Genomic DNA, 25,598 nt, shown 5'->3' on the forward strand with positions numbered 1-25,598 from the left:
TTATTGAATTGAAACACCAGCATGAAGTAGAACAGACATGACACTACTACACTTCGACACTCAGACACACAGTACACACACTTGACACATGAAGTAGAACAGACATGACACTAACACAGACAGTAGAACAATGAAAAGTAAACAAAGACAGTTCGACAGTAGATAAGAACAACCATGACAGAACTTGTTTCATTGCGTCCTATGCAACTCCGAATCCATGTCGCGCCCAGTGATGGTGTATCAGATCTACCTGAAGCTGAGTATATTTGTTGCGGTCTTTCAGTTGGTTGTACCTTTGATTGACGAAGTCGTTGCGCTCTTCCATTGAACCTTGAGTTGTGTCTGCCAGCACTCCGATGTTTTCAAAGGTTGTGTTCAAAGACAATGGACCTTCGTCTTCTACTATCATGTTGTGCAATATTATGCATGTTTTCATGATGTCCCCAATGTGTTCAGGACTCCAACCGTATGCAGGTCCACGGACCACACCCCATCTCTTCTAGAGTACACCAAAAGCTCGTTCTATATCTTTTCGAGCAGACTCTTGAATTGTTGCAAAGTGTTGGGTTCTAACGTCGTAGGGGTTACGGATTGTCTTCACAAATGCGGGCCAGTCTGGGTAAATCCCGTCTGCTAGGTAATATCCCATATTGTACGTGTGACCATTCACAGTGAATGAAACAGGAGGTGTGTCACCGCTCAGATGCCTTTCGAAAAGGTTTGAACGGTGAAGAACATTTATGTCGTTGCAACTACCTGGCAGACCAAAATATGCATGCCATATCCACAGGTCATACGACGCAACAGCTTCCAAGATCATGGTAGGATGTTTACCACGCCCTGTAAACATCCCCTTCCATGAACTTGGGCAGTTACGCCACTCCCAATGCATGCAATCAACACTACCAAGCATACCAGGAAACCCACGTGACTCGCCAACTTGGAGAAGGCGTGCGATATCTTCTGCATTTGGTGCACGGAGATAATACGGAGCAAACGCGGTTTGGACGGCCGTGCAAAAGTGTTTCAATGCCTCATGAGCAGTAGATTCCCCAATACGCACGTATTCGTCAACGACATCAGCTGGAATACCGTAAGCAAGGATTCGAACAGCAGCAACAACTTTCTGTAGAGCAGAAAGACCAATCTCACCCGCACAATTTGGACGTTGAATAAAATAAGGATCCACTTGTTGCACAACATCAACAAGGCGCTCAAAGACATGGCGACGCATGCGGAACCTACCATAGAATTCATGTGTCATAATACGGGTCATAAAGTTTTGTACATGGTAAAAATAATGTGTTCATTGTAAATACCTCCTACGAAATTGAGCATCCGTGTACACCGGGTTGGCTCCAAAGTAGTCCGCTCGGATTCTTGCATCACCGCTCATGTGATCACGATGAATCCTAACACGCCCTGGAATCGAACCACCATGACGACGCTCATTGCGTGCACGTCGCCTCCTATTGACCATGTGCCTCGCCAACTGCAACTCTTCTTCTTCCTCTTCCATTTCTTCCATCAAGCGCACAAGAAAATTGTTTTCTAAGTAGGGATTCATGGTTGTCGAGTTTGTAAAGGCAAGGTTGAGTGAAGTATGGAAGGGTCACTTGGTATTTATAGAGGAAGTACGCTTCGGATAGAAGACGAGCGCTTGTCGTGCAAGGGAAGCAAGGCTATGGCTTCTCGAAGAAGAGTACTGGTTTACAGTGCAAGCTTGTCCATTTCAAAACTTATTTTCGCAACGATATTATACTATGTGGCGCGTTACCGACAACAATTACACAACAACAAAACAATCAATGTAATTATTATTGATATTTCGAATTTATTGCTTTAAAAATTAATAAATACAATTTTTTCGGATCATTTATATAGTGTCAAATGAGAAGAAAACAAAGAAAAATGAAAAAGAAATGGAAAATGTGAATCTGTTAACACTGTAGCTTTAGGGGATGGAATTTAGAGGACGCTGCTGGAGACGGAGAATATATAGATGACAGAATCTTTTAGAGTGTTCTGTAAAGGACATAGAATATTCCTTTAGGGGACGAAATTTAGGGGACGCTGCTGGAGATAGTCTAAGGCCTTCTCCAGTAGAGCGTGTGTATGGGCGTGCAGAATATTGTTTTAAACTATAGATTATAATATTTATAACATGGAGTTTCAAAGAGCGAGTAATATAGTGCGTGAGATATGAAGATTGGAGATAGCCTAACCCGCGCTAAAACCCTAACCTAAACCACCAGCGCACCACCACCCAATATATACGCGCGCCCCCCACAAATCATCGTTCTCTTTAGTCCCACATCCCACTCCGCCGCTGCCGCACCGCGCCTATGTCGCTCGACGGAGTCTTCTCCACGACCGAGGCCCTCGCGCGGCTACTAGCCCGCTGCCCGACGCTCCACTCCGACCCGCGTCTCCACGAGCTTGCCTCGTCGCCGGCCGCCGCGCCCCCCGCTCGCGACGACGTCACCGCCGCGCTCGCCGAGCCACTGCTGCATCCGCGCTACACCATCCCCGTGCTGGGCTGCTTCCTCCCGCTTGCGCCGGCCCTTATCAACCAGGCCGTCGCGCTGCTCCGCGCCAGACTGCACGCGTGCAACGATGACGCTCGCGCCAGGCTGCAGGCGTGGAATGATGACGCCGCCCACCTGGAGGATGAGGCCGGGGAGAGGGACGTCCGCGTCATTGAGTTCTACCTCTCCAGGCGTAGGCTCCTGCGGCTGCACGAGATCGCGTGCCTCGCGCTAGCGCGCGCCCTCGACCTCGCACCCTACTTGCTCAGGTGAAGTGATTAGTACTTGTTTGCAGTCCCAATTCGTCACACTAAATTTGGAGCATTGCAATTAACCTGTTTCTTAGCTTGTGCCTGCCATTTATGTAGGCACCTAATTGACCACAATAACTACTTTTCTGCTAGGCACTAAGCTCTGATCATTTTTTTGGTATCATCAGACAGTAAACATCGAGACTTGCTGTAGGATGTTTAATTTAGTTTAATGGACCGAGCCATGAAAAATGTTATCATCTCTGATCATGCAGTCTAATTTGAAGTATATGCATGTTTTAGTTTACCAATTGCATATACTGGGGAAAAGAATAACCTCGCTAGCTGGTGTTATTTGGATTGTCCATCAAACCTGCATTATGAATCCTGCTTGCTAGGGAGGGCTAATTTTGCCCTTCAATGTTCATGAATCTGGCCTTCTGTGGAATCCATGTCGGGTAATGATTTGGGTGGATAAGGAGTAAAAAACTACTATAATTTTTTGGTTCAAATACAAATGCCACAGTTTTCACAGATGCAAGTATCTTTCAGGTGGAACTAAAATATCTGCTGATTAAAGCCTGCACACCATAATTCGCATTATCTCAGTGGATTAGAAGATCCGGAACCATTCTCAGCATTAGTAGTTACATATGCCAAAAGTTACATGCACTGGTTTCAGTTATCAGGAAATTTTCTTGTGCCCGCTTTCCTAATAAACCACATCACACATTGGTTTGGAGCTTTATATAGTTTATTATGGTCCATTGTATCTATCTAATGACACATTGTTGCCTACTTTTAACTAGTTGAATCTTTTTGCAATCATGGCATGTAGACCAAGATTAGATTTATGTCATGCAACTTGCTTACCACTATAATTTCTGGCAGATCTGTATTGAACTACTACAAGTTTTCACCACCACCATTCCAAAGGCTTCTATGTGCAAGTTTGACATCACAAGTTCCTTCCAAGGTACTTATGAGTTATGACATGTGTCAAATGCATGTCTGTCTCTTATGACATGTCACATGCATGTCTGTCTCACCTCTCATTTCCACTAATATGACCTGCGTAACTGCTTCACAACTTATCACTACAACTTCAACTCTGCAAGTGATTTTAACTGTTGGATTTGAGTTGTACTCGGAGTCTCACACTGTACTTACATGGTTTACATTGTGTTTGATACTGTTTGCTTCCAGGAACTGCATTTGTTTCTTGTTGCTGCACAAGTATCTTACCGGTTTCTAGAATTGGAGCCCAGAGTATTTTGTGAACAATGGGATTGGTCTTGCTTTTTAGACCTTGTACATAGTACCACTGACTATAGTTTAGTTGACTCCTCACTTTATACTGTTGGATTGGACTTGAAATGGTGCACGATACATATTCTTATGGTGGTTTTAAAAGCAAGCGATATGGCTATTGAAAGTTTTGGCCTGCGAGCAGATGAAGCATTTAAATGTTTTCTGAGGTGGATCTTACTCTTTCTTTCTCTTGCTATTGTTTCTTTTGTTTTGAAACTGGAGAGCACCATGGTATTATGGTAACAACCTGTTGTGCCTTTAGGTGGAAGGAGTTTTGCATGGACACTTCCTTAGAGAAAGCATCTTTATATCTTCAGAATGACAATGAAAATTCAAAAAGTAGTATAGATGGTCTCGCTACTTTGCCTGAATGTTTGTTGGATTGGCCAGATGTTGTAACAGTAGGAAATCATAGCATGGGAAGGTATGAGCATTTCACCTTTAGTTTCCATTGTTCCTTGTTTCTCACTGCATTTGGGTCACATACACTTATCTGTGATTATGTTATCTGCCAGCCCGTTCGTGCTTACAGCTACTTTAAGAAAGAGTTACGAGGTAGCTTTGATGGCAGTTGGCCAGAAGTGGCCTGTACTTCTCTATGGGCCTGTTGGTGCAGGAAAATCTGCACTTATTAACAAGTTGGCACACATAGTTGGAAATCGAGGTATTTATGATATATGTTTATGAAGATTTATTCATGGTAAAAAGTGTCTGAAGGCTGTCCAACGGATTGATATGGTTTGATTCTTGTCCCAACAAGAATGCACATTCCATTTTTTGAGGAGTTAAGTTTTTTAAGTTTGACTGGATTTATATAAAATAGTATCAACATTTGTATCTCTAAATCTATTTATTATGAAAAACTATTCCACTATTAGTCTAATATTTCTTAGTACACATCATAAATATTTTCAAATTATAGGATGTTTTGGCTTTTCTAGATACATTGCTTTAATTATGTATCTAGACTGACTGTATGTCTAAGTGCATAGCAAAAGCTACTTATCTAGAAAAGCCAAAATGCATTATAATTTGGAATTGTTAGAGTGCTTATGTATATGGGCCTGGCCCATTAGGGTTCTCTTTATTTGTATCCCTGTAGCTAGGGTTCTTCTGTGTACAATACAGTCCACTATGGTATCTTAGCCTTAGGTTTTCTCTCCCTACAGCCGCCGCCGCCACCATGGCCGGCCGCCCGCCGCCCCTCCCTCCTCCGTCGGCGACCCCTTCCCCCTTCCCCCTCTCTCCTACCGGACGGCGCTTGCCGCGCCCCTGGCGGCTGTGTCCGGCCCTGCGCGCGCCTCTTCCGATGCCGGTGCGCCGCCAGGGCTCGTCTTCGTGGCCGTCGACGCGCCTCCTCCGCCTAACGCGCCTCCTCCGCCTGACGCGCCTCCTCCGCCTGACGCGCCTCCTCCGCCCGCGCCACCGCCGGATCCGGCCATGCCGGCCACCCCTTTGCCCACCTGACCCGCGCCGCCATTCCCTCTGCCCACCCGACCCGCGCTGGGCGCTCCTCTGTCCGCTAGATCCGTGCCGACCGCTCTCGCGCCCCTGGCGGTCGTCTCTGGCCCCGACGGGTCTTGGCCGGACCCTGGCGGCTCCCTCCCCGACGCCACAGTCCTCTCCCCCAGCTTCCCCTCTAGCACGCTCTCCCTGCCGGATGTCGCCCTGCTTCGTTCCTAGCTGTTAGCGCCGGGTTTTCCCCATGTCTCTCTCGGCATGACGGTTGGGGCCCACGTGCGTGACTGCCCATCGCTGATGATTGTCTACAGCCAGCCGTCCGCCGTCACCTCATCCCTGCGCGCTCCTTCGGATGACACTGCAGCCATCCTCGCCGCCACCCGGGCAGCCGTTACTGCGGCTCGCCAGCGGGCCCAGGACGCCGCCCGTGCTCTTGAGCAGGAGCAGGCGGTTGTTGACGCTATCGAGCGCCAGTACGTCGAGACCTACCGCCGTCTCGCTGGCAATGGCGTGTCGTATGGCTCCCCCTCGTCCGCTCGTCACAGCGCCGACACCTTCGAGCCCGCGCCCGCCCCAGCCTCAACTCTTCACGCTCAGGCGGCGGCCCTCACCATCACCAGCATCCAGGCAACTGTCACCGATGTTCTCGCGCCGGACTCCACTCAGTACCCTCGGTGGCGCGACCAGGTCCTGTAGACCCTCCGCCGCTACGCCCTTGCCGACCACGTCCTCTCCATGGTCGCTGACTCGATGGAGGATTAGCTCCTGATGGATGAGGTGGTGCTTTCTTGGATCCATGGCACCCTCACGGCCGAGCTTCAGGACATCGTTCGAGTGTCGGACGATACTGCTCACCGGATCTAGGGGGTGCCCTTGAGGCTCAGTTCCTCGGCAACCGCCAGTCTCGGATTCTGTACCTTGAGATCGCTTTCCGCCAGCTTGCTCAGCGTGATCTCTCTGTGGACAAGTATTGCCGTCAGATGAAGACGATGGCGGACACTCTCCGCACCCTCGGGGCCCCCATCACTGATGAGAGCCTCGTGCTTAACCTTCTTCTACAGCGCGCCTCGGGCTGCTCCCTCTGACTTCGGGGGGGGGGGGGGGGGGGTTCCTCTTCACAGCACTTCGCCCCCGCCCTCTGGAGCTCCTCGGCAGCCTATTGGCTCCCGGGGGGGGGGGGTGTCGCGACCACGATCGCAAGAGTGGACGCGGTGGCACATCGGGCGGCCAGGGTGGCTCTCAGTGGCCATCCTTCTACAACCCGTGGACTGGCACCATTCACATGTGGCCCGGGCCGTCCGCGGGTGCCTCGGCCCCTCCCCCCACCTCTCAGCAGGTCTTCTTTGTCGCTCCACCTCCGGCGGCGCCCTTGGCTCCTCCCCAGCCTCAACAGGGGCTCCTTCCGCTCCCGAGGCCTCTGGCCCAACCCGTGTGGGGGCCCTGAACTAATGGGTGGGACGCGCAGTCTCTCGCCAGCTCCTTCTCCACGATGACGCTGGCCCCGCCCACCTTGGTCTCTGACTGGGTGGCTGACTCTGACGCCTCCTACCACACCACCCCGGACGCAGGTATTCTGTCTTCCACCTCTCCCCCCATCCCTCCCTTCCTTCTTCCATCGTTGTTGGAAATAGATCTTCCCTACCCGTCACCTCATTAGGTGACGCGGTCCTTCCTGGTCCTTTCCGTTTAACCAACGTCCTTGTCGCCCCTAACATCATTCTGAATCTTCTTTCCGTCCGTCAGTTCACTACTGACAACTCTTGTTCTATGGAGTTTGACCCGTTTGGTCTGTCTGTGAAGGATCTTGCCACCAGGACCCTTCCCGCTCGGTGTGACAGCCCCGGGCCCCTCTACACGCTTTGCCTGCCTGCTTCCCCTACATCGACCTCTGCCCCGCATGTTCTTGCAGTGGCCGCCTCCTCTGTGACTTGGCATCGTCGTCTCGGCCACCCCAGGCGTGATGTGATGTCCAAGCTCTCCAGTAGTACCTCTGTTTTTGGTTGTAGGGGATCTTTTGAGCACCTCTGTCATGCTTGTCAGTTAGGTCGCCATGTTAGGCTCCCATTCCTCACCTCCTCTTCTAGGGCAGCAGGCATTTTTGATCTGGTACACTGTGATGTATGGACATCCCTTGTAATCAGCATTTCTGGCTATAAATATTATTTACTCATTCTCGATGACTTCTCGCACTATTTGTGTACTTTTCCTTTACGTCAGAAGTCAGACACTTATCCTACCCTGTCTCACTTCTTCGCTTGAGTATCCACTCAGTTCGGTCGCACCATCCGGAGTGTCCAGTGTGACAACGGGCGCGAGTTCTATAACAATGCGTCCCGTGACTTTTTCCTCTCTTGCGACGTCCACCTCCGTATGTCGTGCCCCTACACGTCTCCTCAGAACGGTAGGGCTGAGCGCATGATTCGCACAACGAACGATGTCATGCGCTCTCTGCTCTTTCAGGCTTCCCTTCCTACTCACTACTGGGCTGAGGCCCCCACCACTGCCACCTACCTCCTCAACCGTCTCCCCACCAAGGCGGTTGTCCACCCCACTCCTTACTTCGCTCTTTTCGGCATCCACCTCTCCTATGATCATCTTCGTGTCTTCGGGTGCGCTTGCTACCCTAATCTCGCCTCCACTGCTCCTCATAAGTTAGCGCCCCGCTCCACTCGCTGTGTCTTCCTCAGATACTCCCCCGACCATAAGGGGTAGAGATGGCCAAACGGGCCGGCCGGCCCGGCCCGGCCCGGGCCGGTGAAGCCCGGCCAAAACCGGGCCGGGCCTGCTGAGCCAGCGGGCTTAAGTTTCTGTCCAAGCCCGGCCCGCAGCGGGCCTAAACGGGCCGGGCCGGCCCGTTTAGCACGAAAAAACGGGCCGAAAAGCGGGCTAAACGGGCCGGTAAGCACGTTTTAGTGTAAAAAAACGGGCTTAGAGGTAAACGGGCCGTGCCGGGCTAGCCCGCCGTGCCTAGTTTCCTGTCCAAGCCCGCCCGCTTATTCTACCGTGCCGGGCTCGGACCGGGCCCAAAAAGCGGGCTTCGTGCCGGGCTCACGGGCCTCGTGCTTTTTGGCCATCTATAATAAGGGGTACCGGTGTCTTGACCTCACCTCACATAGAGTCCTCATCTCTTGTCACGTCGTTTTCGATGAGTCGGATTTCCCCTTTTCCTCTTCTTCCACTGCCTCTCTCACCGAGCTCGACGTGTTCCTCGATCTCGACCTTGTGTCCCCTACAGGTTCGTCCATCGCGCCACCCTGCGTGGCCCCGCCTGCGACGCCCTCCCCTGCACAGCCTCGTGCGGCCTCGACGTCCCCTACGTCGCCTCGCGCGACCCCGCCGGCGCCGCCCTCCCTTTCACAGCCACGCGCGGCCTCGGCGTCTCCTCCGTCGCCACGTGCGGCCCCGACGTCTCCCGCCCAGCCCCGTCCGGCTCCGGCGTCTCCTGCACCGCCACGTACGGCCCCGACACCGACCCCATCCAGACGTACTAGCGCCTCGGTCGTCGCGGTGCACCGGTTCGCCCTCGCGTCGAGCCCCCTGCCTATCACCCCGTCATCGTCCACCGGGATCCTCGACACATTCACCCGATGGTCACCCGGTGCGTGGCGGATGTCCTCCGGGCCCGTGTTCGCTTGATTCTCTTCGCGACCTCCTCTGGCCCTTTCGCCGGTGCCCACGACTGTCCGTGGTGCGCTTGCCGACCCGTAGTGGCGGCGTGCCATGGAAGAGGAGTACAAGGCTCTCCAGGCTAACCACACCTGGGACCTGGTGCCGTGTCCCCATGGCGCCAACGTGGTCACCGGGAAATGGATCTTCAAGCTGAAGCTGAACACCGACGGGTCTCTAGAGCGGTACAAGGCCCGCTATTTGTTTCGGGGCTTCACCAAGCGTCCTGGGGTCGACTACGACGAAACCTTCAGTCCGGTGGTCAAGCCTGCCACCGTCCGGACTGTTCGGACTCTCGCTCTATGCAGGGACTGGCCGGTCCACCAGCTCGACGTGAAGAACGCCTTCCTCCACGGCACCCTGACAGAGACGGTCTACTGCACTCAGCCCGTTAGGTTTGTCGACCCTGCTCACCCCGACATGGTCTGCAAGCTCAACAAGTCCCTCGACCCTCGGGCTTGGTACAGTCGCTTCGCCACCTTCTTGTGTTCGCAGGGCTTCATCGAAGCCAAGTCTGACATGTCCCTGTTCCTCCTCTGTCGCGGCCCGGACACTGCGTACCTCCTCCTCTACGTCGACGATATTGTGCTCATCGCCTCCTCCCTTGGGCTCCTGCGTCGCATCATCTCCTGCCTCCAGCAGGAGTTCGCGATGAAGGACCTAGGGGCGCTCCACCACTTCCTAGGGGTCACCGTCGAGCGCCGTCCCCAGGGCATGTTCCTTCACCAGCGGCAGTACACCGTCGACCTTTTTGAGAGCGCTGGCATGGCCGAGTGCAAGCCCCGCGCGACCCCGGTGAGCACGCAGGGCAAGGTCTCCGCCGCCGACCCCCGGTCGCCGATCCGACCGGCTATCGGAGCATTGCCGGGGCACTTCAATACCTCATCTTCACCAGGCCCGACATCGCCTATGCCGTCCAGCAGGTGTGCCTCCACATGCACGACCCTCGGGAGCCGCACCTCACCGCGATGAACCGGATCTTGCGGTACTTGCGTGGCACCCTCGACTTCGGGCTCCTTATACGCCGGTCCTCGACCACGGAGCTTCACGTCCCGACCCCCTCCCAGTTCGCTGACGTCTTCACCAAGGGGCTTCCGACGATGGTGTTTGCGGAGTTTCGGTCTAGTCTCAACATTTGCAATGGCTAGAGTTTCGACTGCGGGGGGGGGGGGGGGGGGGGTGTTAAAGTGATATTTGAGTTTGACTCCTCGAAAAGCGAGACACGCCTTCTTTTTGGGATGGAGTATATGCTTACTGAGCCAGATACTTAAATGTACGAAAGGAGTATGAATAGGGACAATAAGATCTGTTGCATCATACTATCCTGTTTATTTGTCGGTGATATATGCTGGCTGTTGTTACTGGTTCCAGAACTGAATTTTGCTTCATATTCCAAAGACACATGCAAAACACGGTTTCAGTGTGTGGACATACATCACATTTTCTGTTTATTTGTTCATATGTTGTACTAGTCAATAGAAAAAAGATAGATAGCTTCATTAGATGATTTGATGATGAAATAAGTTTCAATAAGTCTGTGAGCAGAAGAAAAGTTCGGTAGGATTGCTATTTTATTGTGGATTCATATCAAACTGTCTTCTAAGTCACAAGTTGGATAGGGTTACCTAGTTATTCTCGCGATCATATTTGTTTTGCATAATCCCCTTCCATCATCTGTGCTCTTGGTGAAGTTCCAACTGAATTCTAACATTTAATAAGTTATTTAGTCAAAGAAGTCCAATGGTTGGAACTTTTCACAAAATCTAGAAAACCATGACTCCATAGTTCTGTTTCACGCCTTTATCCAATACAAACTTGCTGCTTATTGAAGTTTTTTTGGAAACGTGTATGCCATCCCTCATGATGGCATGACACGGTTGATCTTCTATCAATATTATAGCCATCTTTGGTAAGATTGTTAATGTTCTATATATAAGCAAAGTGCTAATTACTGATTTTATTTGCAGTACTTTTTATCCACATGGATGAGCAAATGGATGGCAGGACCTTATTAGGAAGTTACGTTTGCACAGAGAAACCTGGTGAATTCAAGTGGGCTCCTGGTTCGCTTACACAGGTCTGTATAGGGGAATACTGTTCTTCATATAATCCTGGGGTAGTTTTTTTTCTCTCTCCCATGCATATTAATATCTTTCACCAGGCTATTGTCAAAGGGTTTTGGATTGTGTTTGAAGACATAGACAAAGCACCTAGCGATGTGCGTTCAATTTTAGTGCCTTTATTGGAGGGTTCAAATACCTTTTCAGTTGGCCATGCAGAGGTAAGACCTTCCTTCTGATATCTGACAATACTCTAAGTTGCTTACTTTTACAGTCTCTCTGTGTGTAACTGTGTATTTAAAAATGTTGAAACCCTCACGTGAATTCATGAGTGCCACTGTAACAGAGGTTCTATAAGTTACAATTGTCTCATGTAGGCCGTGGAAGTTGCTGAGAGTTTTCGCTTCTTTGCAACCGTCACTACATCAAAGAACGATGTTTCCCATGATCTGCCAGGTTTGTTCAGTTGGTTTTAATTGTATATGATGTTGTAATATTACTGTAGTGCACACCACAAAAATTTTCTTAGTTTATACTTGTAACGATGTATTAAAAATTTGATAAGCAACAATCATGATCAAGACTGTTCGTTTGAGTTTTGGCCACACAAAAACAGCTCTATATTTCCACAATCTTGCAATTTCTCTTAAGGAGCAAAATATTCGCATGTGCCAATTCATGTCTATTTTCTTTGGCAGGGAGACTCACATTTAGTGCATTGTGGAGAAAAGTGATGGTGGGAGAACCTAATCAGAGTGACATGGTTAATATAATTAAAGGGTGCTACCCAAGCTTGGAGCCCATCTCCTCCAAACTCATAGGTAGATGAAACATACTTGTATCTTTTCTACCTCCAGTCACTTTATAATGTTTCAGATAGCAAAATTTAAATACATGCATGTCAAATTTGTTGCCTGAAACATCATGTATATTTAACGAAAGGGCTTCTAGCTGAGCTGGTCAGGTGGTCTGAGTAGCACTCCTTAGGTTTAGAGTTCGATTCCCCGTGGGGGCGGATTTTAGGTTGGGGTTAAAAAAAATCTCCTCATCTGTTCCATGCCAAAGCACATATCTAAGGCCCGGCCCCAGCCGCGGTCGTTCTCATGTGTTACGGTGCCGCTGTGTATGGGTGGGGCAGGGATTCGGGGTTTTTCTTCACCCGTATGAGAATGTCTTCTTCTTAGGCTATCTCCAACATATTACTTATCCCCATTTCTCATTTGAAACTTCACTCTTTAAACAGTGCAGTATACAGTACAAAACAGTGTTTTGCACGGCTATATGCACGATCTGTTGGCATAGCCTTAATACAATGCCCCGGGGCTGACCAGAGTTCAGAGGGAATAACTAATCTGTTTTATGGCATGTAGATACCTTTGAAAAGGTCAACTCTCTTGGATCTTATCAGTTTGGTAGTCTCAACTTGGCAGGGGGTTTATCTGATGGTGTTCTGCACAGATTTTCATTAAGGTGCGCAGATCATAATTCTTGAAGCATATTGCCTGCTATCGTGTAATAATGGATACTTATATTTATCTTACTTCGTAGGGACCTGCTAAAATGGTGCAAGAGAATATTAGGGACTGACCTCAACTTTGAGGACCTCAGATTTGCATCTAGTGGATGCAAATTAATCTATCATGAGGTTTTGTTGCTTTCTCTTCCTTCTAAATTTTGCATGTTTTGCAATGTGCATGTTGTTTAATAAATTACTTCTGTAAAAAATGCACTGTAACTATGAATATCTCATCATATTAACATGATCTAGCTGTCAAAGTTGCATCTTGCAAGCCATAGTAAGTGAAACTGCCACACCTTCAGTGTGAATGTTTGAAAGCTGCTTTCGTGGAATCACGATATTGGCGCTCTTCTGCCTGTTGGAATATACTCTGTTCAAAATGTACTAAATATATATTTACATCTCTAACTACAAATAGGTGCAATACCAAGATATATTTCATGTGTAATTTAATGGAATTAATTTGTTTTCATAGATGTTGGCGCATGAAAAAAATAAATTTGGTAAAAGTTAGAGAATTTTGACTTAAAACAAAGCTAAATGAACTTTAATTTGGAGTAGAGGGAGTACCACTTAGGGATGTGAACAGCTGTTATGACCCTTCATGTTCAAGTTTGGGCTTATGGATTACTTTGTAGACACTGCAGAAACACAAAAGTACTATTATTGTTGGAATTAAATTTAAATTTCATGGTGGCCAACACCTACCAGCAATTTTAAATTATTTTGCATTTGAATATTTATCCAGAGTTTAGATAGCTTTAGTTTCACTATCATTTATGAATAGTACCGCCTGCAAATGTTAAATGACGCATATAAACTTACACTGTTCTGAGAACATGGGAAAATTTACATGTGCTATCTTGTTATTGTTACCATCATTGTGGAATAAAACACCTGGTCTTCCAGGCATCTCAAGCACCGTTGTCTCTTTATTTTGTAATATTCTAGGCTGTTGACATTTTCACTGCTTCATTATCATCTCCGGAGAAAAGGTTGTATGTAGCAGGAGAAATTGCTAGAATATTATGTGTTCCTTACCGAGGAGAAACAGTGCAACCTACTGAAAAGCCCGTCATCCAGGCATGTGTATATTCATTTCTTATCTGAAAATATCTTGTTTAATGGATCTGTATATGTTCAAACCGTTTGTAATTTACAGGCTCGACATATGGAATTGCAAGTTGGTAGAGTTACATTGCCATGCTGCGACAAACCTGTAAATAATCATTGGTTTACTTAATACATCTCTTTGTCAAGCTTTCATTTGTTTGCTGACTCCTGCTTCAAAATATGCAGACATTAATCCAGAAAGGGCCTTTTGCTGATATTCGGCGTGCATTAGAAATTCTTGAAAGGGTTGCATGTTCTATAAAATTCAATGAGCCCATTCTTCTTGTTGGTGAAACTGGTACTGGGAAGACCACTACTGTGCAGAATCTTGCTGCCTGGCTTAAACAACCGTTGACTGTGGTGGTATGTTAGATCAGTAACATAAACAAACAACTGCATATTTGCCTTTTTTTAAAATTCACTGTTGTCACTGAGTTGCATATATAAATATACTAGTCAGTTGCCCGTGTATTGCTATGGTTTTTTATATATCACAATATCACATGGGTAGTACTTGTTTTAATAAAACTCAAAAATATGTGTGTACTATTAGTCAGTTGGGTGTAAATGTGGAGCCAACAACCAAGGTTCAAACTCCCACTTGTGCATAATTTTACTTTATTTTTGCATTAAGCAGGAATGAGAAGGATGACGTGGGACGACCATTAAAACTGATGCTTTAATACAGTAGAGATAGAAAAATGCCATAAATTTTCTACCCTTCTACCATGTTAGTGCAGCCTTCTATCAGGATCTGTCAGGGCCCAAGGAGGCTGCGGCAAGGACTAGCAACAAAGAGCGCAGGTCAAAGGATAAGAAGATTAGTTGAGATTATCTAGGAGATTAGTTGAGATTATCTAGGAGATTCGTTGAGATTATCTAGGAAGGTTATCAGTTAATAGTTTGTTGAGACTTTTTAGAAGAGTTTTAAAGAGATAAGGATCTCTATCTATATAGGGTGGCCAACTGACCTATTTATGTAATCAATGGATGAGAAATAAAGTAAGCAAGAGATTAGAAGGAAATCCCTTCTCTCTTGCCGGCCGTGGGCAAAGCCCTGCAGCCGGCCTCCCCAGTGCCCCTAACCCTAGCCGTCACCCTCTAACCCTAGCCATCGCCCTCTAACCCTCGCAGCCATCTGCCGCCCATAACACCTTCACTGCCACTGAAATTCAGGCATAATAAGTTAATAACATGTTTTACATACAATGTCTCTACTGGAAAATGTCTGTCTTTGGAATATTTGGAAGCTCTTATGTTGATAGTTCTTTTTTGTATGCCATCATAAATGCATCTGGGTTTTCCAGTTATTTCGTGAAATGTTGGGACCTCTTTCATACAACATAGAAAGTTCAGAATATGCTGTGTCAAATATTCAAATCACATTTTTTTTGTCTCACAGTATTTATCATTTATAATTTCTAATATAATATTGTTTTATATATATATATTTCAGAACTTAAGCCAGCAAAGTGACATTTCTGATCTCCTTGGGGGATTTAAGCCTACAGATGCTCGATCGATATGTTTTCCTCTTTATATGGAGTTCAAGGATCTTTTTTCTCGAAGTTTTTCTGCAAAGGTGTGTCTACTGCTTTGTTCTCATATTGTGATCCTACACTAAACTTCTTTGACCAAGATTACTGTTTATTTGAAGCTATATCTTCTTGGCTGATTCTCTAATAAATAAAAAATGATATGCTTACTTATAGATAAACGTGAAATGCTAATATTTCAGCTCATGATAAGTCCACACATTCGAAACTCTTGAGTTTTAGCTACACTAAGACATAGACCACCCTCGCTCCAATTGTCTTGATTCTTATTTATCCAATTGTTCCCTTATTTAGGACAATGAAGCTATGATACGTTATTGTGATGAGTTTGTAATGAACAAGAATTGGAAAAAACTACTAACCACTTTGGAAAGATATGTTGCGAAGGCTCAGAAGCTAATTGAAGGGTCTAAGTCTTCAAGTGGTTCAAAGAGGAAACGACCTTTGCCAGCCCATGTTGTTTCTGATTGGGACACCTTCTCTTCCAGACTGAATATGGCTTGTAGTCAAATTGGTTCAGCAACTGGCATGTCATTTCAGTTTGTGGAGGGTGCTTTTATTTCAGCTTTAAGGAAAGGCCATTGGATTTTGCTTGATGAGGTTAACCTTGCACCTCCAGAGACACTTCAAAGAATTGGTGCTGTACTGGATGGAGAGAGGGGCACACTTTGCCTAGCAGAGAGGGGAGACGTGGATTATGTTGAACGTCATCCTTGCTTCAGGATATTTGCCTGCATGAATCCAGCAACTGATGCTGGGAAAAGGGAACTGCCGTACACTTTTAGGAACCGCTTTACTGAATACTTTGTTGATGATCTTATGGATGACGATGATCTACGTCTTTTTGTCAGGAAATATCTGGATGGTCTGAATGCTGCAAATGGAGTTATAGATAGTATTGTGCGATTTTATAAAGTGGCAAAAAAGGAGTGTGAGGAGAGACTGCAGGATGGAGCTAATCAGAAGCCTCAATTTAGTTTGAGATCTCTATCTCGTGCTTTAGGATATATAAAAAACGCAGAGAAAAAATTTGGCTTCAGGAAAGCCATTTATGATGGTTTCTGTATGTTCTTTCTTACATTGTTGGATCCTCCTAGTGGAAAAATCATGAAGAACTTAATAGTTTCACTTCTGTTAGATGGAAGAGTGCCACCTAACATTTCTTTTGTTGACTACTTCACTGATAAGCCTTTGCAATTAGGTGGCTGTGAATCGGATGATTTTTTGCAGAGCTATGTTTTAACTCAAAGTGTTACTGAGCACATAATCAACCTTGCCCGTGCTGTTTACATTAGAAGATACCCTGTTCTTCTACAAGGGCCAACATCAAGTGGCAAAACTAGCCTTGTGAGGTATCTTGCTGCAAAAACTGGACATGAGTTTGTCCGAATCAACAACCATGAGCATACTGATCTCCAAGAATATCTGGGTACTTATGTGACAGATAGTCAAGGGAAGCTTCAGTTTCAGGAGGGTGCTTTGGTGAAGGCTGTGCGGGAGGGGCACTGGATTGTTTTGGATGAGCTAAATCTTGCACCGTCTGATGTCCTGGAAGCTTTAAATAGGCTGTTAGATGACAACAGGGAACTTTTCATTCCAGAGCTGCAAGAGACTATACCAGCACACCCTAATTTTATGCTCTTCGCTACACAAAACCCACCTATGCTTTATGGGGGGCGTAAAATGCTGTCCCGGGCGTTCCGCAATCGTTTTGTTGAAGTGCATGTTGATGAAATACCAGAAGATGAGCTAGCCACAATTTTGGAGCAGCGATGTAGAATTGCTCCCAGTTATGCGAAAAGGATGGTTGAGGTTATGAAAGAATTGCAAACACATAGACAAAATAGTAGAGTGTTTGCTGGCAAACATGGTTTCATAACACCTAGGGATCTATTTCGTTGGGCCAATCGGTACAGGACATTTGAAGGGAAGTCATACGAAGATCTGGCGAAAGATGGTTATTTACTGCTGGCAGAGAGATTAAGGGATGTCAATGAGAAAGTTGTTGTTAAAGAAGCTTTGGAGCGTCACCTACGTGTAAAACTCAATATAGCTGATTTGTATAACTCGGTAACGATTCCATCATTCTATATCATCATTTTAATTTTGCAGTTTCATCTTGTGCCTGCAAAGGATGAAAGTTCATGATCATGAGCAAAACATACTTCATGACCATAATTTTATTGCATGGATGTAGTGGCGCTGACCAAGTAGGATGAGGGAATCTGAACATTTAGTTTTTTGTTGGGCAGATTGTTTTGTAGTTGGCTGCGGATGTATAGTGGATGCAGTTGATTTACATATATAGTTTTTTTACTGGAGCTATTAACACACAAGTTAATTTAATCTTATGGTTGCTATTTAGCTCAGTGACCATCCTGTTTCACCAAGCGGTACTAAGTTTTGGGTACCGTTTACTCATGCAGTGACCTGACTGTCATTTCATCGATGAAATGGTAGTTTCTTATGTGTCGCATCATAATTAGAATTTTAATACCACATCTAACTTTTACATTTGTTAATGGAAGTTTGTGAAGTTTTGCTTAGAATTGGATTAGGTTATGTAATCTTGAGCTGTTCTTTATTCTTGCAGGAAGTCACCCGTGAAGATAATTTATTCATTGATGTTATCAAACTAAGAGTACAAGATTGCGTTGGGAAGTAAGTTTATTTGCATTTTTAATAGTGTACTCGTATAGTTCTGGTTGAGAACTATAGATGTATTTTTAAGTTTCTTCTGCAGTGGTTCAGGTGTATTTTTACTTTTCTTTTGCAGTATCACTTGGACAAAAAGTATGTGGAGGCTATACTTCCTTATTGAGCGTTGCTACAGATCACGCGAACCTGTCCTCCTTGTTGGCGAAACTGGTGGTGGGAAAACAACTGTTTGCCAGATTCTAAGTGCTGTCCTTGGGTTGAAGTTACATATTTTGAACTGCCATCAGTATACAGAGACATCAGACTTCATTGGGGTGCGTTGCCGTTTCTAAGTTGTCTATGAACCTGTTTCTCCAGATACCATTGTCTGTTTTAATATGTGTCTCGCTATCTATGATCTGGCTGTTACCTGCAGGGATTCTGCCCTATACGTGATAGATCAAGAATAGCAATTGAGTTCAAAGATCTTGTTGCAAAAATCAAACAGATGAAAATGTTTTTTTATGTTGCAGGGAATGTTGTAAGTTAATTGGCTTCCGGATGTGGTATTTCAGTAAAACTTATGCATTGACCTATCAAAGTGGACTAACTGATTTGTCCATGATTTACAGCCGCTTGAAACTGATGTATCTGGAGCTGATAGTGTCATCAGTCATCTGGATGAAATACTTGACAGATACAGAAAGAAAAAATATCTGTTTCCTGAGGTGTCTGCTCAAGATCTTGGTGCCATGGAGCAAATCAAGTTGGATTTGATGCATCTCCACAAGAGGTGGCAAGCAATTTTCCTGTGGCAGGATGGACCGCTTGTTCAAGCAATGAAGAATGGTGATCTTTTCCTCATTGATGAAATTTCTTTAGCTGATGACAGTGTGCTTGAACGCTTGAACAGTGTTCTAGAACCTGAAAGAAAATTGGTATGCCTTTTCTTAGTTATCCATTCATTGTTTCTCTTATGAAGGACGAATAAAACAGTAGCTCTGGGCTTATCTTATGCAAATATACTAGGCTTAGTGGAACCTATTCTTTTTGGTATTATATTTGAATCTTTTTGCTGAGTGTTGTTATTGATTGTTTTTATGTTTTCCTGCTGTAAACTTGGAGCTCATCTAAATTAAATATCCTTAAATGGTGGGATCTAAAGCAGCTATCTTAGTTGATTTTGTTGTTTCACTGCATATTGTTTTCTTAAGGTAGTAAACTTTGTTTGATAAAAGGGTGTACCCAGTGCCGTAGGCTTCCCGCATTATCTTAATTTTAATGGCTATTTTTTTTCCATCTTAATGCTATGCATGTTGCTGTATGGATATGGAAGGCCGCATCGATTATAGTGTATCAACACATAAAGACATGCTCTGATTGTTTCAGTCAGAATAAATTTGTGGCTGATTTTTTATGTGTAGGGTGGATTAATAATTTACTTATGTGGAACTATATGCGCGTATGCTCCCGCACATTAGATGGTCGGGACTATCATTCAGCAAATGGCCCCTTCTATATGAAAACGTCTAAACAATGGACAATTTGCACTAAAAAATAGAATACTGAGGTCACACAAGAAGGGGCAGAATTGCAGTTTTGGAGCCTAACAATTACGAGTCAGATTGATAAAGTTGTGAACTTGACTTGTTTCAGGGTTCTGCTTCTGCAAACTTAAACACATAGCTTGGTTGAAAAAGGCGTTTTTGGGAAAATTTGCTTTTTTTCTATCAATATGCTTAAACTTATTCTATACAACATTTTTTATTGATTATTTGTTTTTTAATTGTCTAACTTAATTTCTATGTATCTTTATATGTGTTTTTCTGCTGTTGTAGTCATTGGCTGAGAAAGGTGGTTCTGTGTTAGAGAAGATTGTAGCACATCCAAACTTCTTCATCCTTGCAACGATGAACCCTGGTGGTGACTATGGAAAAAAAGAGCTTTCTCCTGCATTAAGAAATCGATTTACTGAAATTTGGGTTCCTGCTGTTATTGATGTTGATGAACTTAGGAGCATAACTTTTGGGAGGTTCACCAAAACTGACTTCTCTTGCCTTGGAGATTGCATTGTTAACTTCTGGAAGTGGTTCAACCAATTGCACATCGGGAGAACATTGACGATACGGGACCTGCTGTCATGGATTTCATTTATAAACGTGACTGAACAAAATCTTGGGCCCGAGCAAGCTTTGATACATGGCCTGTTTCTTATTTTGCTTGATGGGCTCTCATTAGGTCTAAATGTTTCTAAAACTGAGGCTACTGAGATGAGGAATACTTGCTTGTCCTTCCTTCTAGAAGAATTGCAGAAAGTTGGGGGCACGGCAGTAGATTCATACTTGAATGATCTAAATAATTATGGCTGGGGTGACAATATGAAAAAAAAAGATATAGATCATGGTTGTTTGGAAGATCATTTCGGCATTGCACCATTCTATATTCCTAAAGGCCATTTTCCTTGTAAGCAACAGGACTTTGAAATAATGGCGCCCACGACCAGTAAGAATGTCTTGCGAGTTTTGCGTGGTATGCAACTACCTAAACCTCTCCTTCTGGAAGGTAGTCCTGGAGTTGGAAAAACAAGTTTAATTGTAGCATTAGCTGGATTTTCTGGTCATGATGTTGTACGGATAAATCTATCTGAACAGACAGATATGATGGATCTTCTAGGTTCAGACCTGCCAGCTCAAGGGGGAAATGGAATGGAATTTTCCTGGTCTGATGGTATTCTTCTCCAGGCTTTAAAGAATGGAAGCTGGGTTCTTTTGGATGAGCTCAATCTTGCTCCACAATCTGTCTTAGAGGGCCTGAATGCCATTCTGGACCACCGTGCTGAGGTCTTCATACCTGAGCTTGGTCAAACTTACAAATGCTCATCGTCTTTTCGGGTCTTTGCATGCCAGAATCCTTCATCGCAGGGTGGTGGACGGAAAGGCCTTCCCAAGTCCTTTCTGAACCGCTTCACCAAAGTTTATGTTGATGAGCTATCAGAGGAAGATTATCTATTCATCTGTAAATCACGATATGGTTCATTGATTTCTGAAAGTTTCATCCGAAATCTTATTCACTTTAATAGCAGACTGTATATGGATACCATGGTATATAGGAAGTATGGCCAACAAGGTTCTCCCTGGGAATTTAATCTACGTGATATTATCAGATCTTGTGAGATGATAGCAGGTTCCCCAAATCCTATGATGGATGATTCTTTTTTAAATACTGTTTATCTGCAAAGAATGCGCACATTGGTTGATCGCCATGAAGTTGTCAAGCTTTATGAGGATGTCTTTAAGAAAAAGATCAGCATTCACCAACCAAAAATGCTCCATGTTAATCCACATTGCTTGGTTGTTGGAAGTGCCTCTATTAGAAGAAATAACATCCAATCATATAAAGTGCAAAACAATCAACTCAACATATTTCCAGGTGTCCTTAATAGTCTTGAAGCAGCCATGCACTGTATCCAGCAAGGTTGGTTGTGCATTCTTATTGGACAAAATTCAGCTGGTAAAACATCATTAATCCGCTTGCTGGCTCAGCTTTCTGGAAATACGTTGAATGAGTTAAATCTGTCGTCTGCAACTGATGTGTCCGAATTGTTGGGATGCTTTGAGCAGTATAACTTCTTTAGGCACTACAAAACTGTTTTATCAGAAGTTGAGCATTATGTTGATGTGTATTTCAGCCTGAGTATTGATACGAACCAGAAGAATTTTGTTGCAGAAAGAAGGGGTTTGTTTACCAAATGGTTTGAATTTGTGGCTGCAAAAGGGCACTCCTCAATTAAGACTTCGAAATTAATGAGTGGGAATGCATCTTTGCCTTCATTAAGCTTGCTTGCTGAAATAGTTGAGCAGATGAAATGTGATCTGGAAATGTTTGACTTCTCTATACCATTGACAAAAGATGATCTTAGTGAAACACTGAAGTCCATCAACAACTTGCAGCAAAATGGAGCTGCACACCAACCAGTTAGATTCAAATGGGTTGCGGGAGATTTGATTAGAGCCATTGAGCGTGGTGAATGGATTGTTTTAGATAATGCAAATTTTTGTAACCCTACTGTAGGCTCTCTGTTTCTGATGTACTTTGCCTTTCTGTTCTGCTGCTTGCTTTTTCTAATTTTACCTTTTTCCTTTCATGAATTCATTTAGGTACTTGATAGGATAAACTCCTTGGTTGAGCAAGAAAGGTCTATTATGGTCAATGAGTGTGGTCTTGTTGATGGAAATCCTGTAGTTATCAAAGCCCACCCTAAGTTTCGAATGTTTTTGACAGTAAATTCAAACTATGGTGAAGTTTCAAGAGCCATGCGAAACAGAGGAGTGGAGATCTTTCTGATGGACCAAAGTTGGAATCTGAAAGGATTTAGCAATGTACCTGGGGACAGTGAACGGAAGGATGTGATAAGATTTTTAATTTCTTGCGGAATACCCAGAATGGAACTGGTCTCGTCAATGTGTGAAGCACACATGTACGCAAAAGGTGAAGGTTCACGTGTTGGTGTGAACATTACCCTTCTTGAAATCACGCGCTGGGTTCAGTTGTTCCAACAACTGATTGTTAAAGGAAATCAGTTCCTTTGGAGCCTGCATTTGAGCTGGGAACACACATATCTACCATGTTTGGGTGAAATTAATGGATCTGGCATTGTGGAGGAAGGAAAAAATAAGTTTTTGACTAATTTTGACAGATCTGAAATTTTGGCTAGAAACTTTAGTTTTTTGACTGTTTTTGATGGTTGTTCAACTAGTTTGCATTCTGGATTATCTTTGTCCTTGCCGGGTGGTTGGCCAATTGAGCAAAAACTAAGGGATCTCATTTGGTATTCAAAAGAAACTTGTGTCATGAGGAATTGCATGTTTCTACAGTCATTGGGTGCCCAATACGCTGCTTATCAGATAAGCAGTTTGAATGATAATTCATTATTGTTGGGTCAGATTAGTCTCATCCACCCATCTATTCTTCCTGCTGCAAGCTTACGCGAATTACAGTTTCCTACGGTTAATGGTCAGCCTGTCAAAATTTGTGTCACTGGGGCATTCAATTCATACTTAGCTGATCAGATGCTTTTCTTTGCTGCAAACTGGGTAATGGAGCAATGTACTAAAAACGATCTTGAACTATATGGCAAATGGTTTAATTGGTATAACTCTCTGGTCCAGCCTTATTGCAACTTCTTTGAGAGCTATTGGTATATTCTGGAGCAAGAAAGTGAGCATCCTATTTGGCATAACATCCTTGAATATTACAGGGAAATAGTTGCCTATCACAATATTGATATTGTTACTCAGCATATTCCATTACTCTCGAAGAAGTTGCTGGATATGGCTGGTTGTGATAGCCTGAAAGCATGCCAAAACCGGCTGCATCGTTCTTTTAAGGCTTTGGGCTTGTTGCGGCTTACTCTGCAGCAATGGCAAATTGAGACAAAATGTCCTGATCTTTCTGTCCTGGAATGTACTTTGTTGCCAGCATTGAAGTCCCTCAGATGCTTAGAGGGCGAGGTACTTAAAACGATTGCGAAATCTTGGAAGCGGCTCAAAATATACTCTCTCCTTCTTGATTACCACAGATCAATATGGAAAATGATGATTGCATCTCAGTTAGAGGGGCTACCAATTGTTTGGAATCTTTTGAGGAAAGAAATACTGAAGTTGCAGCAGAAGTTCCCGGTTGAAGTTGACGTCTTTTTGGTAAGTTAACACCCAACCATTTCTTTTCTTTGTGATACTACACAGTAACAGAAAATAACATCTTGTTCAGATGGAATGTGTGAATCTCAACAATATAAATGATACCAATTTTCAATATGGTAAACCAACTTTGTGGGATTATGGTGGTCATCCTCATCTGCCATCATCTAGCGAGATATTTGACAAAATGCAAGAACTTTTGTCCTTCACAACAGATGTGTGGCCAAGGAAGAATCTTTTGAATATAGAGCTTGATGGTATTTTCTTTGAGCATGTGTTTTGATTATCAATTAATAGCCATGGCTGGCACACAACATCTAGAATATAATTGCTTTCTATTCCTTGCAGATAGGAAACAGTTGACTGATGCTATGCTGTCAGCCAACAAGGATCTTAGACACCTTGCAATGGAAGGTAGCCAAATGCAATTTTCTTTTTTGCTCCGCTTCTTTTGCATGTGTGGTTTATCTTGAAACACAAGCAACAGTTTCATGTTTCGTATCTGTAGCACACCTTTATTTAATTGTGCCATTTTAGGTGTACTTATCTCATCATTGCTTTGTTGTTATCTGACTTTACGAATGTCTTGTAGACTTTAATGGCAAATTTCTTTTTTCTGATTCCTTTTCTCTGTGTGTCAAGGTGTCTCTATGGCTTGCATTGCTACAATGAAAACTGAGGAAGATGTTTTAGCTGTTGTCCCCCAATTGGATGAAGTTCACAAGGTTACTTCTTGTACCCATGTAATGTTTCTGACATCATTTCGTCTAACCTTCTTACGATTTCATTGCATTTTGTTCATATAGCGGCTTGTAGGAAAGGTTAACTCTGTGAGGGATAATCTTGGATTATTGTCCAAGACATCAGTGCCTGAATTTAAGTTCTGTTGCTCAGTGTCCTCTGAGATTCTATGTAACATTTATGGTTTCAATGGCTGGCTAGCAAGTCTTCCTTTGCTCAACTTGAAGAGCTTAAACTTGGATACCCTTTTACTTCAACAGCTATGCAAGTGCACACAAAAAGATTCTTCTGAAACTCATGAGGTCAGTCGGTTAATAATTTATTTGTTTCTGAATCTCATTTATTCCACAATTTGCTGCAAGACCTGATAATTTTGAGGGCTAAACTATAACAAAGATGTGGCATATGTATTTTCATGTACTCCTTTTGTAAATGATAATTTTGTCTAGCACTGGAGTAAACAAGATCATGTAAACTAGCTAAAGTGAACATGATATTCATCATGGTAAGTATTGGTAATATACTGAATAAGAGAGAATATATAATGCAGATACCTATCAATATCAAAATGAGGAACATTTGAGGCAAAAGATAAAATCCATTCGATCTACATGCATGCATTTTTATTCTGAATCATGGTCACTGAAGAAAAGCTAGAGGTCATATATTTCAGAATGATTGAAATTTTTTCTGTTATCTGACAGATTCTTGTTAATTCTGAGTACCTGCTGAAGTATGCTATGGATTACTCACTGGGTTCATCTTCAAGATCTCCTCTGGACTATATTCAACATCAGATCATTTGGTGGATTTGTCATGACTGGGCCAAAGTTGACAATGGTAAAAAGGCAACCTTTGTATTTTCGGACAAAGCTTGTCCCGTTTTCTGTTGTAGCTTACAACTTAATACGAGAGATGTGAATGTTTTGCAGCACATTTAAAAGTTGCTAGTTGTATTCTTGAAATGTGGTACAACTATCACTCTTCCTTGTGGACTTATTGCTCAGGAAGCCCAAAGGTCTCTCTCTCGAAGAAAACTCACATTTTGTAGTTATA

At 44.3% G+C, this 25,598-nt stretch overlaps 2 protein-coding genes across 3 annotated transcripts in view; one reads left to right on the top strand and one right to left on the bottom strand.

The window, feature by feature from the left end:
* Positions 1-205: 205 nt before the first annotated feature.
* LOC103630486 (uncharacterized) lies at positions 206-1,578 on the bottom strand. The gene is made up of 2 exons (XM_008651536.3): positions 1,320-1,578; positions 206-1,241 (listed from the first exon to the last, which is right to left on the bottom strand). The coding sequence occupies exons 1-2, from the start codon at positions 1,565-1,567 to the stop codon at positions 500-502; spliced, it is 990 nt and encodes a 329-aa protein (XP_008649758.1). The 5' UTR covers positions 1,568-1,578; the 3' UTR covers positions 206-499.
* A 725-nt stretch (positions 1,579-2,303) lies between these two features.
* LOC103630487 (midasin) overlaps positions 2,304-25,598 on the top strand; it is a 43,704-nt gene continuing 20,409 nt past the window's right edge. Inside the window, exons 1-28 of one of the 2 annotated variants that reach the window (XM_008651538.3) lie at positions 2,304-2,797; positions 3,671-3,755; positions 3,986-4,257; positions 4,353-4,514; positions 4,606-4,754; positions 11,185-11,294; positions 11,379-11,498; positions 11,655-11,733; positions 11,976-12,098; positions 12,648-12,747; positions 12,826-12,922; positions 13,748-13,879; positions 13,959-14,015; positions 14,096-14,272; positions 15,366-15,491; positions 15,760-17,535; positions 18,059-18,126; positions 18,242-18,437; positions 18,539-18,643; positions 18,735-19,040; positions 19,941-22,169; positions 22,260-23,801; positions 23,872-24,058; positions 24,150-24,215; positions 24,444-24,526; positions 24,608-24,844; positions 25,247-25,382; positions 25,475-25,560. In XM_008651538.3, coding sequence (XP_008649760.2) covers positions 2,346-2,797; positions 3,671-3,755; positions 3,986-4,257; positions 4,353-4,514; positions 4,606-4,754; positions 11,185-11,294; positions 11,379-11,498; positions 11,655-11,733; positions 11,976-12,098; positions 12,648-12,747; positions 12,826-12,922; positions 13,748-13,879; positions 13,959-14,015; positions 14,096-14,272; positions 15,366-15,491; positions 15,760-17,535; positions 18,059-18,126; positions 18,242-18,437; positions 18,539-18,643; positions 18,735-19,040; positions 19,941-22,169; positions 22,260-23,801; positions 23,872-24,058; positions 24,150-24,215; positions 24,444-24,526; positions 24,608-24,844; positions 25,247-25,382; positions 25,475-25,560 — 9,258 coding nt within the window. In that variant the 5' untranslated portion in view covers positions 2,304-2,345. The remainder of the gene's footprint in view (positions 2,798-3,670; positions 3,756-3,985; positions 4,258-4,352; positions 4,515-4,605; positions 4,755-11,184; positions 11,295-11,378; positions 11,499-11,654; positions 11,734-11,975; positions 12,099-12,647; positions 12,748-12,825; positions 12,923-13,747; positions 13,880-13,958; positions 14,016-14,095; positions 14,273-15,365; positions 15,492-15,759; positions 17,536-18,058; positions 18,127-18,241; positions 18,438-18,538; positions 18,644-18,734; positions 19,041-19,940; positions 22,170-22,259; positions 23,802-23,871; positions 24,059-24,149; positions 24,216-24,443; positions 24,527-24,607; positions 24,845-25,246; positions 25,383-25,474; positions 25,561-25,598) is intronic. The other variant, XM_008651537.3, reaches the window with a different exon arrangement.

The sequence above is a fragment of the Zea mays genome, chromosome 6 (genome assembly GCF_902167145.1).
Source record: "Zea mays cultivar B73 chromosome 6, Zm-B73-REFERENCE-NAM-5.0, whole genome shotgun sequence".
NCBI lineage: Eukaryota > Viridiplantae > Streptophyta > Magnoliopsida > Poales > Poaceae > Zea > Zea mays.